Source organism: Primulina tabacum, chromosome 14 (assembly GCF_025594145.1).
Source record: "Primulina tabacum isolate GXHZ01 chromosome 14, ASM2559414v2, whole genome shotgun sequence".
Classification (NCBI taxonomy): domain Eukaryota; kingdom Viridiplantae; phylum Streptophyta; class Magnoliopsida; order Lamiales; family Gesneriaceae; genus Primulina; species Primulina tabacum.
The window spans coordinates 29,434,647-29,452,439 of NC_134563.1; the positions used below are offsets into that span (position 1 = coordinate 29,434,647).

The following is a 17,793-nucleotide window of genomic DNA, read 5'->3' on the forward strand; positions in this document are numbered from 1 at the left end:
CAAAGGATCATGAATCATAGTCTACAGAGATATCAAGGGTTCTATGCAGGACAGGTAGAAAAGTTCTTACGAAGTCTTGGCCTAAGAAACAGAAAGCATCATCTAATCTATAAAGTTTCTAGAAGGGAAATGGCAATCCCAATGGAACTTACATGAAATAGAATGAAGATGCAATTAATTCCTTCTGAAGAAATAAGGAAGAATTTCAAAAACTCAAGATAGAAGTAGCAAGAACTATGTCCTGGATTCATATCGGAGCAATCCAATTATGATAAAAACTACTTTCAAAGAAGGAATAGATTCACCCATTGACATTGCTATATGTGATAATAGAATGAGGAACCTTCAAGATTCAGTACTGGGAACTATCTCAGGAAATCTATGTGCAGGAAAGATCGTAGGAGTAATCTATCCAAGAATTTCCTACAACTTAGCAGATCGAGATTTCAGTCGAGCCTTGACATTACATCAGAATTGCAAGGAAAAAAGACTGATGAAAGAAGGTAATAGACCATGTTCTATTACCTATCAAATTTCATAATAGACCATATTCACATAATAGACAATGTCCTAATAGACCATATTCTATTACCTATAAAAGACTATGTCTTGGATTCAGAATTGTTTATTACAAATGAGTTCATTGAAATACCTGAGATATTTGAAAAAGTTGCTCAGATAATTTATCCACAAAGAGTTGGGTTTCCTTTATTATAGGAAACAGATATCCAAATACAAGACAAACCGATTCTACAAAGGAATCAAAGTCTTAAATTGGAATCAAGAAAACTATCTTTTCAGGGAGATAGAATTACAAGCTATAGGTGGAGAAAAACACATGTCCAAGAAACCCAACATGAGCTAAAAAGTTTTTCTACAATAGGAAAGCTAGATGCCTAGAAGGGTGGAAGGGAGTAGAAATAGTATGTGATATTACGAAACCAATGAATCAATTCCTTTGTAATACCATATACTATTTAGAACAATCTATAATAGGAACTTACCAAGGAATGATCAATATCGGAGAATTGGAAGTTCATATCAAAGGAATCCCAGGGAAAGAACCAGATCGATTGGTTCTTGGACTAGAGTTTCTCGAGGAACATAAACCTTGGAAACTTTCATCTAGAGTATGGAATGAAGTTTATGGCCGATGATAGGATGTGAAAAATCCAATAACCACAAGCTCATTCTCAATATACATTCCAGTAGGAATGTCATACGGACAATACAAGGCAGAATATTTCGCTGGTTATATTGATTCAGGTGCTGGAATATGTACAGCAAAAAGATGAGTTTTTCCAAATAATTTGGAAAAAGAATTACCAAAGATTGCTGGAAGATATTTTTCCAGAAAAATCTTAATATTATGCAAAGGGATTAAGATGACTGAAATCGTAATTGGCGGTGCTGGACAAACACCTTGGTACAAGGTAAAAACACCACCAATTTATTTTCATGATACATGAGCTGACATTTTGCTATGAAACAATTTTCTACAAATGTTTAAGTCCTATACGCAACAAAATGAGACTAGAAGATTAGTGTTCACAACACCTTGTGATCACAAAATCAAAGTCCAGAGACTAAGAGAGGCATTTTACAGGAAATTACCAATCCAGTTTCGCATCAAGCATGGTGATGAAGGAAAACTTCTGAATCCAAAAATGAAGGATTCTAGAAGGTTTGGAGAAACAATGCTCCAACTAAGAGCTCCAACTAGAAGAAATAGAATGCCTTAAGATAGCTCAACATAAGAATGAGGTAGAGTTTGAATCTAAGGTATCTTTAGAAGATGTCAATAAAATGATCAAAAAAAATTACAATGAAGATCCCTTGGCATGGTTGGATAAAAATCAACTCAAAGCTTGTCTTAAAATTAAGGAAGACAAAGAGTATGAATTTGTCCGTTTCAAACCTATTCCAATGAACATAATTGATCAAAGGGATATGAAAATTATAATCAAGGAACATTTGGACCTTGGTTTGATCAAAGCAGGAATTTCACCATACAGCAGCTCATGATTCCTGGTAAGAAATCATGGTGAAATAAAAAGGAACAAACCCAGACTGGCTATTAATTATCAGGAGATTAATAAGATACTGGAGTTTGATGGGTACTTCATACCTAGTAGATAACATGTAATTAGTTGCATACGCAATGCAAAGATATCTCTAAGTTTGATTGTAAGTCTGGTTTTTATCAGATTCGAATGCAGGAAGATAGCAAAAAATTCACAGCTTTCTCCACACCACAAGGACACTATATCTGGGAGGTATTACCAATGGGATTAGCTAATTCACCTACAGATATTTTAGAGAAAAATGGTAATCTATTTAAAAATTATTTCAAATTTATGTTTGTCTATATTGACGATGTGTTGATTGCATCTAAAAATATAGAACATAGTTAAGCATCTAGAGATTTTCCTCTGATGTTTGTAAATAGGAAGGACTAGGTTCTATCAGAGAAGAAAACAATCATTGCCACAAAAAAGATTGAATTTCTAGAAATAGAAATCGATGCGTCTGGAATAATTTTGTAGGATCATATAGTAGAAAAGTTGCAAAATTTTCCAAACGAACTAAAAGAAAAGAAACAACTTTCAAAGCTTTCTGAGAGTTGTTAATTTTGCTAGGATGTTTATTAAAAACTTAGCAAAACACAGGAAGGTATTTAGCTTATTACTGAAAAAAGATTCAAAATTTATATGGACAAAAGAACACACACAGAGACTTAGTCAACTAAAGGAGATCTGTAAGAATCTTCCGAAAATATATTCCCCAAGATGAAGATGATCTGGTATTATATATGGATGCCAGTGATCATTGGTGGGTGGCAATCTTAACAAAGCTCACTCCAGAAGGAGAACACCCATGCGGATATTGCAGTGGACTATTCTCAGATGCAGAAGCCATAAGATGACATATCAACAAAAAGGAATTCTATACAGTAAAAAGAGATTTTGAAAATGGTCATTATGCTTACTCGCAAAGAAATTCACTTTAAAAGTTGATAATATACATGTGAAAGCTTTCTTAAGGAATATAATAGAATCGAAACCTGAGAAAGCTAGATTATTAAGATGGCAAGCATTATGTCATAATTATATTTTTGATATTGTGATAATTAAATCTCATGACATTATTCTTGCAGATTTTTTAACAAGAGATAGGACAGCGCTGATTTCGATGCCATCATAAAAATGCAGAGGCATTTGAGGGAACACTTTGAAATGCTTCAAAACGAGTTGAACAAGCTGGCCTTAAACGCAAAAATTGCAGGAAGGCTACAACAAGCTGATAAGAGAATTGTCTCTGATCGAATCACAGGATGTTTATAAGCATATACTCAGTTATGATCTGTAATGCAAAGGCATATCCTCCAAGGCATTGAGAAGCCATTGGTTTCCCAAATGGAGAGTTTTCAAATATAGGACTCTATACCTGGAGCAGGGGATTCAAATACCCCTAGCACAATTGTTAAATCGGGATCATCTCCAGATGAGTCGGCTGAAACCAAAATTGAAATTCCAGATCCTTATATCGAGTCCTCAAGTCAACCCTTCACCTCGAGGATTGAAGAGGGAAAGATCAACCTTAGACCTAATACTGACAAGGGTAAATATAAGGTTCATATTAATGAAGCTACAATTTATCCATTTCAGGTTTACCAACAAAACTGAGAGAAATTAAAAACAAGATTAGGCATTAACCCAGCTACTATCAGGGTTGATGTTTCATGAAAATATCCTAGAGTATGGATGAAACCAAATTCATATCCAAAGGAGGTCAAAGCTTGGTATGAATTCGGGGTTCTTGCCTCAGTTTATACCACATCTCCAAGCTTCCCAGAAATTTCAGGATTACCGAAATGGATCCAGGAAGCTGTTCATGAAACTTGGGCAAATAACGATTATTTGTCCAGATGAGATATTATGGAGTTATACTTCTTCAGTATAGCCCCAGAACCAGCATGAAAAGGCTCACACTAACCCTTTCATTTTATCAAGCTAAGGAGGCCAGATACAAATATTCAGAAATTTATCAAAGATCCCCCGTCAGAAGAAACACCCCTTATTGCTTCAATAACTGAAGATGACATTTCCGCCAGAATAGCATGGGGTCTATGGGTCTGTCTTACTGAGATGGACAAAGTCAAGTTTCCGTTTAAATTTTATCATAATTCAGTAAACGGATCATTCTTGTTAAATACTATGACAGGAAAAACCACAAGTTTTGCAGAAGATCTATTCGAAAAGAAAAAATATCTTCTGTGAAATAGCAAGCTGCCGAGGATTAAAGAAACTCATCGGAAATTCTGCAATATGGCTCATGTGTGAAGATGGTCAGAACAGATCTGCCCAGAATGCCCAAACCAAAAAGAGCCAGAATTTTGCGAGGGCTTCAGACCTTGGTCAGACAGGAAGCATCTTGCAGAAACAGGACCAAGTTGTGAGGACCACTGAAGGATCGGGTGATGGTGCCTTTGAAGGCGTTTCAAACACAATATTCTACAATGAGCTGCAATAGCTCGTGTTCTAAGAATGTTAACACTGATGAATTAAATCGAGTTTGGTTAAAAACCAAGCGGAAGAAACTTGAAGTAATCCTTCGTGAAGAAGACTGTTAAATTAGAAAACGTTTAATGTAAACTGAATAACTGAAAAACAGATGATCAGTTGTCGCATATATCAGTTCAGTTATGGCAAGAACTGAACTGACGAATGCTCTAACAGATGAAGTCAGTTTGAAAACAACAGTTAATCAGTTAAATACACAAGATATGTTTATGGATATTCGGAGACTTCAACTGCTTCTATGTCACCCCTTCTACCACCTCGGGTAGGATCCACTAGAATACTTTGATTTATACAACTACTTGTACAAACCCACTCAGCTTAGGACTTATCCACTGCCTAACTTAACTCCTAGTCTAGACTGAAGGTGCTTACATACACAAGTTTAGCGTCTTTGTGCAAGACTGTATTTGGGTGGTGGTGGAGTGTTCGTGTGTGAGAGCTGAACAATGAATACACCAGAAAGGTGTTCTCATACACTGAGAGAGGTGACACTACAAGAAAAATGATTTTCCGCAGCACGTCATCAACAGCGTACATTAAAAGCACGCTGCGAATAGTACTTTCAACGGCGTGCACCCATATGTGCGCTGTAAATATTGTTGCACTTGACAGAAATAACGGCGTGCATTAAAAGCACGCTGCAGATAGTAATATCCGCAGCTTGCATTTATGCGTGCTGTTAATAAATTATATAAACGACAGCGTGCAGTTATATGTGATCTGTTAATAACCTATGAAATTTTCGCAGCGCACAATAAAGGCACGCCGTTAATAATATTATTAACAGCGTGCATGTTCATGTGCGCTGTTAAAAGTAAATCATGTTTTTAAAAAAAATCGTGTTCAGACATTAACGACGTACATTAATCGCACGCCGTCAATAGTATTATTCACGGCATGCATATTATTAGCACGCTGCGGAAAAAGGGTGCAAAATTTTAAATTAGCGACAGTTTCGACGGTTCAAAAAACCGTCTCTACCACTGATTTTAAATCGGCGACGGTTTAATAAAACATCGTCGCTTTTAGCATCGGTTTTACTAAACTGTCGCTATAGCCGTAAATCAGCGACGGTTTAATGGAAAACCGTCGCTAATAGTCGCAAATTGTCTATAAATATCCGATTTCCGTTCCACTTTCCTCCACACCACTTCACAACACTTAAAAATTTTTCTCTCTTATACGATTTTAATTTCGATTTAGGTATGTTTTTTTGTTTCAACTTTTTGGTTAATTTTTTAAGTGTTAGTTAAGATCATCAGTCAATTTATCATAGTTGTATTGTAGTTTTTTTAAAATTTATTAAATTATAAAAGTAAATTTTTTTTTATTTTTACGCAAAATTTAGAGACGGTTTTTGAACTATCGTGAAATGTAGTGACGGTTTTGTAACCATCGCTAAATTTAAATACCATCGCTAATTTAGCGACGGCTTCTTCGGTTTGAACCGTCGCCGATTAGCGGAAACTTCGCAGTGTGCAATGTGCGCCGTGGAAAGAGAATTTGCGCGATGCGAAAAGCCATTTTTGTTGTAGTGTGAGCTTCAAAACTAAGCTGATAATACTTGATTATTCCCTCTGGGTTGAATGCTTTTTGAAAGCTGATAAGCAAATAAGCGTGCCCTTTCTTTTGTTTTATCACAGTCTCTCTAGTGTTGTATGGTTCTCTTTTCTCTTCGAGTCTTCACTGATCTTCTATTTATATGTGTGAAACTGATTGTACAGTGAGACTCAATAATTGTATATGTTGCATTTTGAATTCGTTCATTGGACTTTGTGTCTCGACTTTTTGACAGCTCTTCTGAAACGTTTATCTTTAATGCTCTGATTCAACGTTCATTATTGTCCTTTGACTGGACAATTGCTTTGTACCTTTGTGTATATCTGGAATCCATTGCATGAGTTTGTCTTCATCTACAACTGAAAGATTCTTAATTGACACTCCGAACTAGTCAGCTGAACTGATCTTCAGTTGGGCTGGTGAAATCAATTGATTCGTCAGTTGAACTGATTTCACTCTCGTTCAGTTGAACTGATCAGCTAGGTTTCTTCATCAGTTGAACACTCCTTCGGCTGGCTGGGCTTCTGAGGTTCTTCTGCTGAACCACCTATCAAGTGGACAATCACCTGAACTACTCTTTAGATGTATCAGTTCACCTGATTTGGTTTGTGCGATCAGTTGGGTCTTCAGTTTGCGATGTAAACAACTCGTAACTCATCCTGGCTTCTGCACACTAAGGTAAAACATTAGTAACACAAAATAACAAATTTTGTTAACATCAAAATTAAGATTGAGAATTCGAAAAGTTCCAACAACCACAATCACGTTTTCCTCGGGGACATCAAAAGTTTAAGATTCCTCAACAAAAATAAGTGGACATGTGAACCTAATCACTTTTCCTTGGGGATAACAAAAGCAAAAGATTCCCCGAAAAAAGATAGTGGGCATGTGAATAACCCACTAAATGAACAAAAAAGATTGGACCCAATTACACCTATAAATAGAGAGTAAATTGGAACCAGTAAAATATACAAAGTCGAAACTTGAAGATGTATTATACATATTTGAAGGTTTTTAAAAGACGCATCAAGAAAATAAGAAAACAGCTGAAAAATTTTAAAGCCTACCAGAAAAGGCTAAAATAAGTAAAAAATGAGATATCATCTGATATAATTCAAACACATATCAGCTTTTTATGCCAGGAGATAAGATCAGAAGAACGAGCTGTTTCTAGATTAATATTCTAGGAAGAATACAACTCAAGTGGAGGGACCACTCAACCACTCACTCGACCCACTCAAGAGATAGTGCCAACCACAGCTGGAAGTCATTAAAGAAAAGTTATGCCAAGAATTGAAGTCCGGGATTCAAATCCGCAAAGAACTTCTATAAATAAGAAGGTAGAAGGAAGAAGAAGGCATCACTCAACCTCTTCGTTTTTTCTTCAAAACAAGTTGTAATATTTTATCTTTCAAGTTTATGTGTGTTGTGAGTTCGGCTACTTTAAGTAGCTAAATCAGTTTATCCTCCTCTACAGGAGGTTACTATTTAATAATAGTTTGTATGTTTGAATAAAAGAATCAAGGCTTTTGCGTCTCTCGTGTATTATTTTCAAATTGAACTACTTTACTATACACTCTGAGGTAGAAACGAAACAGGGTTGTGCTAAGTGTTGCTGAAGGAATCTTCGTCAGGAACCATCTGTTGCGACTGTGTGGTTAGAATGTGAGGAGCAGTCTGTAAAACTCGGTGGATATAACCCGATGGCATATTGGTCAAAGAGGTAAACTTTCAATTTATTATAAGAAGTATGATGTGTCATTTATTTAAAAAAATCGATCATTTGAGTATGGTATATAGGCTGAAAACCTTGCATAGCATCATGTCTTGGGGCTATATGCCTTTAAGAACATGCTCGATAGGTCTAATAATGTCACGTACTATATTTGAAAGAATAAGGGTATTATGGAAATTTTTAGAAATGAGGTAGTTAAAACTAAGTTTTGAAAGATTGGGTAGTAAAAAAAAAGTTGAAAAGAAAAGAGTATTTTTAAATAAGTTGTCGAAACAAAAATAAAATTTTGGGCACCCCAAAAATCAATAAATCCTACGACTATCAGGCACACTTTCACGTGACACATTCCCAGGAACTAGCCACAAAATGATTTACACGTGTATATTTCACGTGACTGGTGGCGGCTGTACAGGTTCTAGTTGCAATTTGGGGTTATTGAGATCCTATTATGTGGGCACTATCCTCACTTCATTTCAACGGGTAAGATCTTGCCACACATACAATTTCAAAAAAAAAGTGGGTCCTATATATGCATGGGCAAATTTTGGTCATCCATCCTATCATGGGAACAATGTCCACACGAGTAGGATGAAATAAACTGCGATTTGGATAATGCTGAATGATAGGGAAGCTTTTGACTGGTCCCTATGCACATTATTTTATTTATTATTTGTAACCCTTTTTAAAAAATTATTAATATTTTTTTATCATCGAATATTAGGTTAAAATGAAGATTTTATTAATTTGATAAACTAAAAAATTTATATTGAAAACCTTGCAGAAAAGCTGTGTTTGGTATTTTTATTGAAATTTTTCTTTACCATTTTTTTCTAATTATTTAATGATTAAGATAAGAAAAAGTAAATTGATTGATAAAAACTTTTCAGTATCCCTTTATCCTAACATGGAAGTAAATGTTAATGGTATATCATGTTCTTAGAGTTGAACCACCAAAGAAAAATTCATCGTACAATTTTAATTACATTCAATTTTACAAAACTTCTTAGAAATATATCAAAGGGATGGGTGTTTGGTTACGGTAGAAATACCCAAGCCAAATCATGTAAAAGTTGGTTCAAAGATAACTGATTGAATTTATTATGGATATACAAATAATATTGGGAGTATGTCTCTTGTGAGACGGTCTCACGAATCTTTATTTGAGAAACGAGGTCAACCCTACCGATATTCACAATAAAAAGTAATACTCCTAGCATAAAAAGTAATACTTTTTCATGGATGACAAAAATAAGATATCCGTCTCACAAAATACAACCCATGAGACCGTCTCACATAATTTTTTGCTTAATATTAGTGTATATCGGTTTTGGTGCACAAATATGATATTCTTGACATACATAACGGGACTACAATTGAGTCAATGAATGCTATATTTTTTTATGATGTTTTACCTATAATAGAAAGGAAAGACGAGATTATAATTGAGGGAAAGTGATAAAAAAAACCTAGACGCAATAAGAGGCCTAGAAAAAAATTAGTTAGTACTAAATTTCTTACTTATATTTTGGATATTGAACCAAGGAATATAAATGAAACTTTGAGTAGTCCCGAGGCTCCATTTTGGAAGAAATATATCGATGATGAGATATATTTCATTATGCAAACAATACTTGGAAACTAATAGATCTTTCACCGAGGACCAATCCTTCAACTTTTCTTCCAGATTCCATTGCAACGGAAAGTAAGATGAAGTTCTGCCCACCAAGATTCCACACTATACCACCCATATAGATGTGTGAGTAGATATAGGCGTTTATTTCCTAACTGCAGGCGAGATTCTTATTTAGTGTTTTTATAAAAGCAAAGAGAAGTATTTTTTATGTACGAATCACAAAAAACTTTCATATGGAAAAAAAGAAGGAAATTTTTAATATAGATACAAATCCGATTTATAGATTAATAATGACATCTACTGTGTAGGGTATGTGGGTATATTTTGTCTAACGGTGAATCGAGTAAGATAGTATGAGAGCTAGCAAAATCATATATAAGCGGCAATTTTTGTTTATCAAAATTAAGTGTTGTGCGAAGTTACGACATTTCAGACAACATACAGCGGAATATAAAAGTTTGTGACACAAATTGACGTTAAGCAAGTAAATGGACCAGAACGAATTTTGTACAAGTATAATAATTGTGCGGTGCCTCGGGACAAATATAATCACTAGAAAATCAACAAGTTTATAAAAATACAATCACTGGTGATTTTAATGAAAATAAATTTTCTCAACACGTTCAGAAAATAAAACGCTTTCTAAAACAACCAACACCACTAAAACACAATTTAGAAAGCAAAAACGTGATGCCAAAAACTGGAGCAACAAAAACAAATCTTCAGCCAACTCCTTCACAGATGTTGTCTGCAGAGGTCTCCAACAATCATGACAACACGTGAAACATCACTCTTCAAAACAACAACGTCCTTGTAGAATGTTTTTATCTGAAATCCACGATGTGAGCAAAGTACACACAACATGCAGCCACGAAAACTTCCAAATGAAGAGTGAAAAACAAAACGATATAATTTAAGCACCAAAAGGAACGACCGCTCTCTTTCCATAACTTGCCTCTTTTATTTATAGTTGTCTCGTCTTCTAAGATTCATTCATCTTTAAAGAAATCTACAAGATATGAAATCAAGAATTCTATTAGAAACAATCTCTTTTTAAAATCAATAATATCATATCTTAAAAATCATTATCATAAATATCATATCTAGAAAGACAAAACCATTAATTCAATATCTCATGAGATCTTATATATATAGAAGTTAAATTTAACAATTATTTAAAGGGATAAATTATATTATAATCCAATATAATTTTTCCTTTTATACTGATTAAAAATTAAAAGCAACGTGAGAATTCGTCGTGTAGCAATTGAAGCTGGGCGGAGGTGTTTGTGTATGGGGAACACGTTTATCTCGTGTGTGCTTTCAATTCAGTACATTCCACCTACTTTCTCAACTATTAATGTTACACTTCATATAGGAAAAATAATGTTTGAATTAAGGGCAAGAAAAGATATATAAATAGTACTAAATGCTTGATTTAATTATTCTCAATTACATAAAATCATTCCTTGAAGCCCATAAGCTATCAAGAGGGAAGAAGCTAAAGAGATGGTTTAAAGTGAATTGGAAGGTTATCCATAATTGTTCTTGAGTATTTTTAAGGTTTCGAAGTTTGATTTCGATCCAATTTGTATCAACAGTTTAATTACGAGATATATATCATATTACTCTATACACAATCGAAATAGTTTGTGTATATTGTTGTCGTCTGCTAACTACTGCAGCAAAAAATAATGTATTTATAACTTAAACATCCGAAAAACGTCTCAATTTACAGATACGCAACCACATCTTTTCATCTCTTTAGCTAAAGATCATTTTTATTTTTATTTTTATTTTTGACATGAATGATTTTTATTTTTTATCGAATTAAATATCAGAAAATCTTCCCTATTATAATATATAATAAATAAATTATACTTTTTTAAAGAGAAAATGAAAAAAAAAATGATGATACTATAAATTTTTTTATTCAAAAGAATGAGTAAATGCTCTTACTCAAACTGATCGTGTGGCCAGAATTTCACCAATTAAATCGGATGGGTCCCAAGAGTATGGAGTGGAGTCATGTCATCAACTTTGGCGTGACTTACAGGTGAGTATAGCGTGATTCTCCATTGCTCAAATCCCCAAACGGCAGCATAAAGTACATCCGTACACCCTCCCGGCCAATTTGTCGGGTAAATTTTTTTTAGTGAGTACATGGATTTATATCCGTAAAAATGATCGAATTTATTTATGTTTACTATGAAAAATATTTTAAAATTAAAATTAATATTTTTAAGTAAATAAAAGATAAATTATAGTTCGATCAAGTTTTCTATACTCCACCGAAAAATATAATTCATTTTCCACTTTTATCTATTCTATTTTATTAAAGTTGAGTATATGATAGAAACCGTCAAAGAGACTAGAATATGTATATCTATTTTTGCTTATCCATTATGTACAAATTCACCAAAATTGTTTTCTATCAAAATTGAAATGTAATATCTCACTATTTTTTATAATTACATTTTGGTTTCATTTAAATATAAATCAAAAGAATTATAAAAGATATTATACAAACACGCAACACGTGCATCGGGATACTAGTTATTATTATTTTTCGCAAGACAGTCATAACTAGGCATGCTTACCAGTTCTACGGTTCCGATTCCGGTTCCAAGATCAATCCAATCTTGGACCGGTTCGACAATTTTTAGACTGGTTCTGGTTCGGAGTTCTTTGACCGGATATTATTATTTTTAATATATAATTACTTTTATTAATGAACATTTTTTTATTTAGTATTTCGACTTGAAACAATATTGAACAATCATAAAAATAAAATAGTTGAAAGATTGATTTTACAATTGAAATATAAAACTCATCACGATTTATTAAAATATATTTAGAATATTCCAGATCTTCATCAGAACTTGAGCTTTGAAATTCATCGATTACACCAGAGGTCCTATTCTTTTTTCCGGCTGCAAACCAATCTTGTAGGCATATTAGCATGGAAAGTGTTTCTAGCTTTAAATTAGTTCTTTGTTCACCAATGATCCTTCCACATACTGAAAATGTTGATTCGGAAGCAACAATTGAACTTTGAATTTGTAGGACATCTCTTGCAATTGCATCTAACACTGAATAAAATTTAGAATTTACTTTCCACCAATGAAAAATATCGAAATTCTCCGTAGTCTCAATATATTGGCTTAGATAAATTTGAATCTCATTGTAATTGGATGTTATCACCGATTTTCTTTTGAAATTTTGTCGTTTCAAACTTTGAAAGAAGTTCAGTGCTCCACTTTTGTTTTTATATGTTGGCATCTCCTCCGGCTGCGCACTCGGTTCATCACATTGTTCACTAGCATACAAATCAAACAATTCTTGTAGAGAATGCATGATTGACTTCTTTTGATCGTCAACATTCTTCCAAAAAAATTTAGCATAATATTCAAAAAACACGTTTAATCCTCGTTGATTTTGAGTATGATCAAGTAATGTTGCTAAACCATGCACAATTGGTATAGTTTCCCAATATTTTAAAATTTTATTTTCCATATTTGAAACAAAATCATGCATAACAGAATCATCACGATATTCAATAAATTTATAAAATATATTGAAAAGCAAATGTAGAAACATGGTTGAAGTAGGGTAGTTAATGCCAGAAAATTTTTCGGTTGCTTCTTTAAAAATTTCTAACAAAGAAACATATTTACTCAAAATATTCCAATCATTGTCAGTTAGCATTAAAGATTGTACCGCAATATTATTATAATATGGAGTAACTAAATCTTGAAAACGTAATAAAGTATGAAGCAAGTGATATAAAGAATTTCGTCTAGTTTCAACAGGAAAATGAAATTTTTTAAATTTAATTCCATTTGATTCAACTAGTGTTTTCCAGTCACGTCCATATCTCCTTTCACGTAATAATTTCCCACATAATTTGAATTTTTCTATTACAGTAGACATTTGCTCATCACAGACACATTTAACACATAAGTTGATAATATGACACACATATCTAACATGAAGAAAATTACCATCTAAAATCGATTTTAGTAAATCTTTAAGATATTTAATTGCAAGAGTATTGACACTCGCATTATCTAACATTATCGATATTATTTTATTTTATATGCCATAAATCTTAACAACATTTAAAACATATCTAATTATAGTGTATGCATTGTGAGATGATTCTAAATGATCTAGCGCTAATTTTTTTTTTTTTTTTGCATAGTCCAAGTTCCGTCAATCCAATGACATGTAACAACAAGATAAGATTCATATTTTAAATTAGTCAAAATAACTCTACAAGAAATATTTGAAAGATGCGATTTTAGTGTTTCTTTGTATTCTTTATAAATATCAAAACAATATTTCTTAAGTGTGTGCCTATAAATATTGTGAAAATCAGGTTGAATAGTACTAGTAAATTCAACAAAACCTTCTTGTTCAGCTATTATAAAAGGTTGACAACATTTGGTATCAAACTTTACGGTGGCTTTCCGAGAAATTTCTTTTGTAATTGTGAAAGCTCTACCACATGAAGGATTAATTTGTTGTTGTGTTGGTTCCCTACCGAATGGTTGTAGCGTATCAGGGTCAAGTTTATGTACCTTAAATACATGTTTTTTCAAAATGCCGGTACCACCGGAACCACTACCCGTTTTGTAAGAATACCTCGTTTTGCAAATTTTACAAATGACAAAAGAGTTATTCGTACCTTACTGTTCAATATCAAAGTGATCCCTTCGCTTTGCACGGGCTGTCGTCGTGCTCGTTGACATTATGTTGCTTGCTCGAGTAGACGATGGCGTCCCTACATCTTTGTTGGGGAGTTCCATGGCTTCTTCATCCTCATGGCCAGGTTCGACTTCATCAAAATCGGGGATGTAGCCAAAATTTTCACCAAAGTCGGAAGCGTATTCGCCACCACCACGACGGTTTGAAGATGATGTCATTGAAATTCGAATTATTTATATGAGTAAATTGCGTAATAGTAAATAAATAACAATAAAAATAATATTGATTATAAATAAAATTATAACACTATTATTGAATATATTTGGAGAAATGATAGCAAAGAAAGATATTGATTGTAGAGAAATGAAAGTTAAGAGAAAATTGATATTTGAAATATAAAAAATACCTTGTATTTATAGGTGATTTTTGTAGGTAAAAAAAATTATATTTGCAATAAAGCCCCCCAAAATTGGGGGCCAAATTGCAAAAAAAAAAATGCAGATTTCAGTAGCCGTTCAACGGTTACTGAAATCTGCAGCCTTTGGGCCAACAGCTGCACCCAAAGGCCTTTTTTATTTTTATTTTTTTAAATTTCGGATTCCGGGTTCTGGGTTCGGTTCCGGGTCGGTATCGGATACTGACAGGAACCGGTTCGAAACTTCAGAACGGTTTTGGGTCCGGTTGATCCATACCGGATCCGGTTCCGGGCTTAACATACCGATTCCGACCCGAAGGACCCGGAACCGATCCGTTAAGCATGCCTAGTCATAACGAAAAAAAACCATATATGAAATGATATAGTTCACTTATACCATTTATGAATAAATTTTACATAATAATCAGAATCCGAAAAACATAAATTCAAGTGCACAAAAATTCAAGTGAGATCGTTTCACATATCAATATGTGTAAAAAACTCTGACCCGACTCAACTAATGAAAAACATTATTTTTTTTAATCAAAATTATTAATTTTTGTTACAAATATGAATCAGATTAATTAATCTCATAAATATAAACATGTAATATCATATCACAAAAGATCAATTCACTCGACATCAAATTTTTAATATTTGAATGAGAAATTGAATAAAATATGGGAGATATGCATATGGTTGGGGAACCAAACAAACTAGTCCTGGATTGGGGTCCTCGAAAATTCATGGCATCCTCAAAGTCAAGAATGGAGTCACGACTGATGACAGTATGGAGTAAGTGGGGAGATTCGTACCGGAGAAGTGTATATTCTTATTAATTTGTAGGATCAATGATCAAAATTTGATCAATTTTACCTGAGTTTCGTATGATTTATATGGGTTTAACGTTAAAAAATCATGTCGGTCAAATCTTTTTATTTTTATCAAAAAACTATATAATAATAATCATAGTAACAAGCCATAAAAAAACGGACAGAAAAGTGTTTATGATAATTAAATGTACAGATTTTAAAGTCATCTTCTTACCAGAAAAGAATAGGATGTCATTTAATGACAATCAAAATGTATACTGAGAAACGAGGGTTTTTATAGTTTGTAATTTTGAAATTACAGAAAGAAATTATTATTTAAATATCTCGTTGTCGTTTGTATCATTATTTACTTTTTATTATAGATATGAATCAGATATATCCGTCTCGAAGACATGTTATTTATTAAAGCATGATATCTTTTATAATATAATAATATATATATAAGCAATAGGGTTTTTAGATGATGTTAAAATATAAAGTATTTGAACTAAAAAACCATATAAATTATTTTGAAAGAAAATATTTTTTTTTATAGGAGAAAGAAAAGATAAAGATTAGCAGCAAAACAGAAAACATGGTGCGGCAAAGAGGGGAAGGTAAGTTAAGCTAAATTATACCTAAACATAGAGTAAACAGATATTTTAATGCAACCATGGTTACCTCGAACTTCTAACCATGGTTAGAAAACCACTTTATATTCATCACAACCACTTCGCATGCAAATCCATGGCGGCAGTGCCATTCCAATAGATTAGCGCACAGATATGTGATGATGATGATGATCGGAGATCGAGTTCTCCTACATCCTACCGTTCAAATCCCGTCATGTGATCACCATTTCGCCGAAGATCCGGCGGCCCATGTTCACACCCCTGTTACGCCCAATGTTGATGCTTTGCAATACGAGAAAGCTTTGGCGGCTCTGCAGCGCTACCTGCCCTCCAACAAGGAGGACGCCGTGGTGGAAGAATATGGAGATTCCGATGATTTTGACTTCCCGGTGGACGCGTTCTCCTGCGATAATTTCCGGATGTTCGAGTTTAAGGTGAAGAAATGCACGCGCTCGAGGCCGCATGACTGGACGGAGTGCCCGTTCGCGCATCCCGGGGAGAAGGCCCGCCGCCGGGACCCCTGGAAGTACCATTATTCTGGGAGCGCGTGCCCGGATTTCAGGAAGGGGGCGTGTAGGAGAGGCGACGGCTGTGAATACGCGCACGGCGTGTTCGAGTGCTGGCTTCATCCGGCCCGCTACCGTACGGAGCCCTGCAAGGATGGGACCCATTGCCGGCGGCGCGTTTGTTTCTTCGCTCATACACCCGATCAGCTCCGGGTTCTGCCACACTCTAGCCCGGACTCTTCTCCGGGCCGGCAAGGTCAACCCGATTACTGTCCCTTGGGCTATTCTCCGAAATCGGCTCCGTACTCCCGGCCGCAGACTCCGATGACTTTATCTCCGCCGCTGTCGCCAAGCGTCGCAGCACTGAGTCAACTCACTGAATCGGTTCGCTGTCTGCAGATTGGCAAACCGAATCTTGGCATAGGGATGGTGGGGTCACCATCGTGGGGTATTCAATTAGGTTCCGAGTTCGGATCTCCCCGGAGCCCTAACAGCACTCGGGTCGGATTCATGAGCCCACCAACAACTCCGATCCGGCCACGGATCCCCACCCCTCTCGACATATGGGAAGAACCAGTCATGGAGCGAGTGGAATCGGGAAGAGAGCTGCGAGAGAGAATCTACGCCAAACTGAGCAAAGAGAATTCGTTGGATCGGGTCGATCCGACACGTTGGTTCCAGAATCCGTGACTGAGTGAGCGGGTCGGGTTGGATTTTGTGAATGAATATGTTTCTTTTGACTGACTTCATTCAAGCTGTTTGTAAATACGGGTATTTGGGTCGGGTTTGAAGTATTCGGCAACATGAATTTTGCAGATTTTTGTAAATTTTATACACGTGGAGTTTGAATAATCTACTTATCCAATTAAATTTGGGGTCATTTATTCTCTCTTTTCTTTTTTCTTTTTTTCCCTTTATCCATTTGAATTAATTCATGATAAAAACTTATGTGAGACGGTTTAACGGATGGTATTTTGTGAAACAGATATTTTATTTGGGTAGGATTGACTCGTCTTATAGATAAAGATTCGTGAAATCGTCTCACAACAGATCTACTCTTCATGACAAAAATTTATGTTAGACGGTCTCACGGATCGTATTTTGTGAAACAGGTCTTTTATTTGGGTAAAATTGACCCGTCTTATAAATAAAGATTCGTGAAACCGTCTCGCAACAAATTTACTCTTCTTAATCTGTATTTTGAACA

General features: G+C 34.6%; 1 protein-coding gene across 1 annotated transcript; it reads left to right on the top strand.

Moving 5' to 3' along the window:
* Positions 1-16,177: 16,177 nt before the first annotated feature.
* On the top strand, positions 16,178-17,466 carry LOC142524787 (zinc finger CCCH domain-containing protein 23-like). The gene has a single exon (XM_075628883.1). The coding sequence runs from the start codon at positions 16,239-16,241 to the stop codon at positions 17,274-17,276; it is 1,038 nt and encodes a 345-aa protein (XP_075484998.1). The 5' UTR covers positions 16,178-16,238; the 3' UTR covers positions 17,277-17,466.
* Positions 17,467-17,793: the final 327 nt, after the last annotated feature.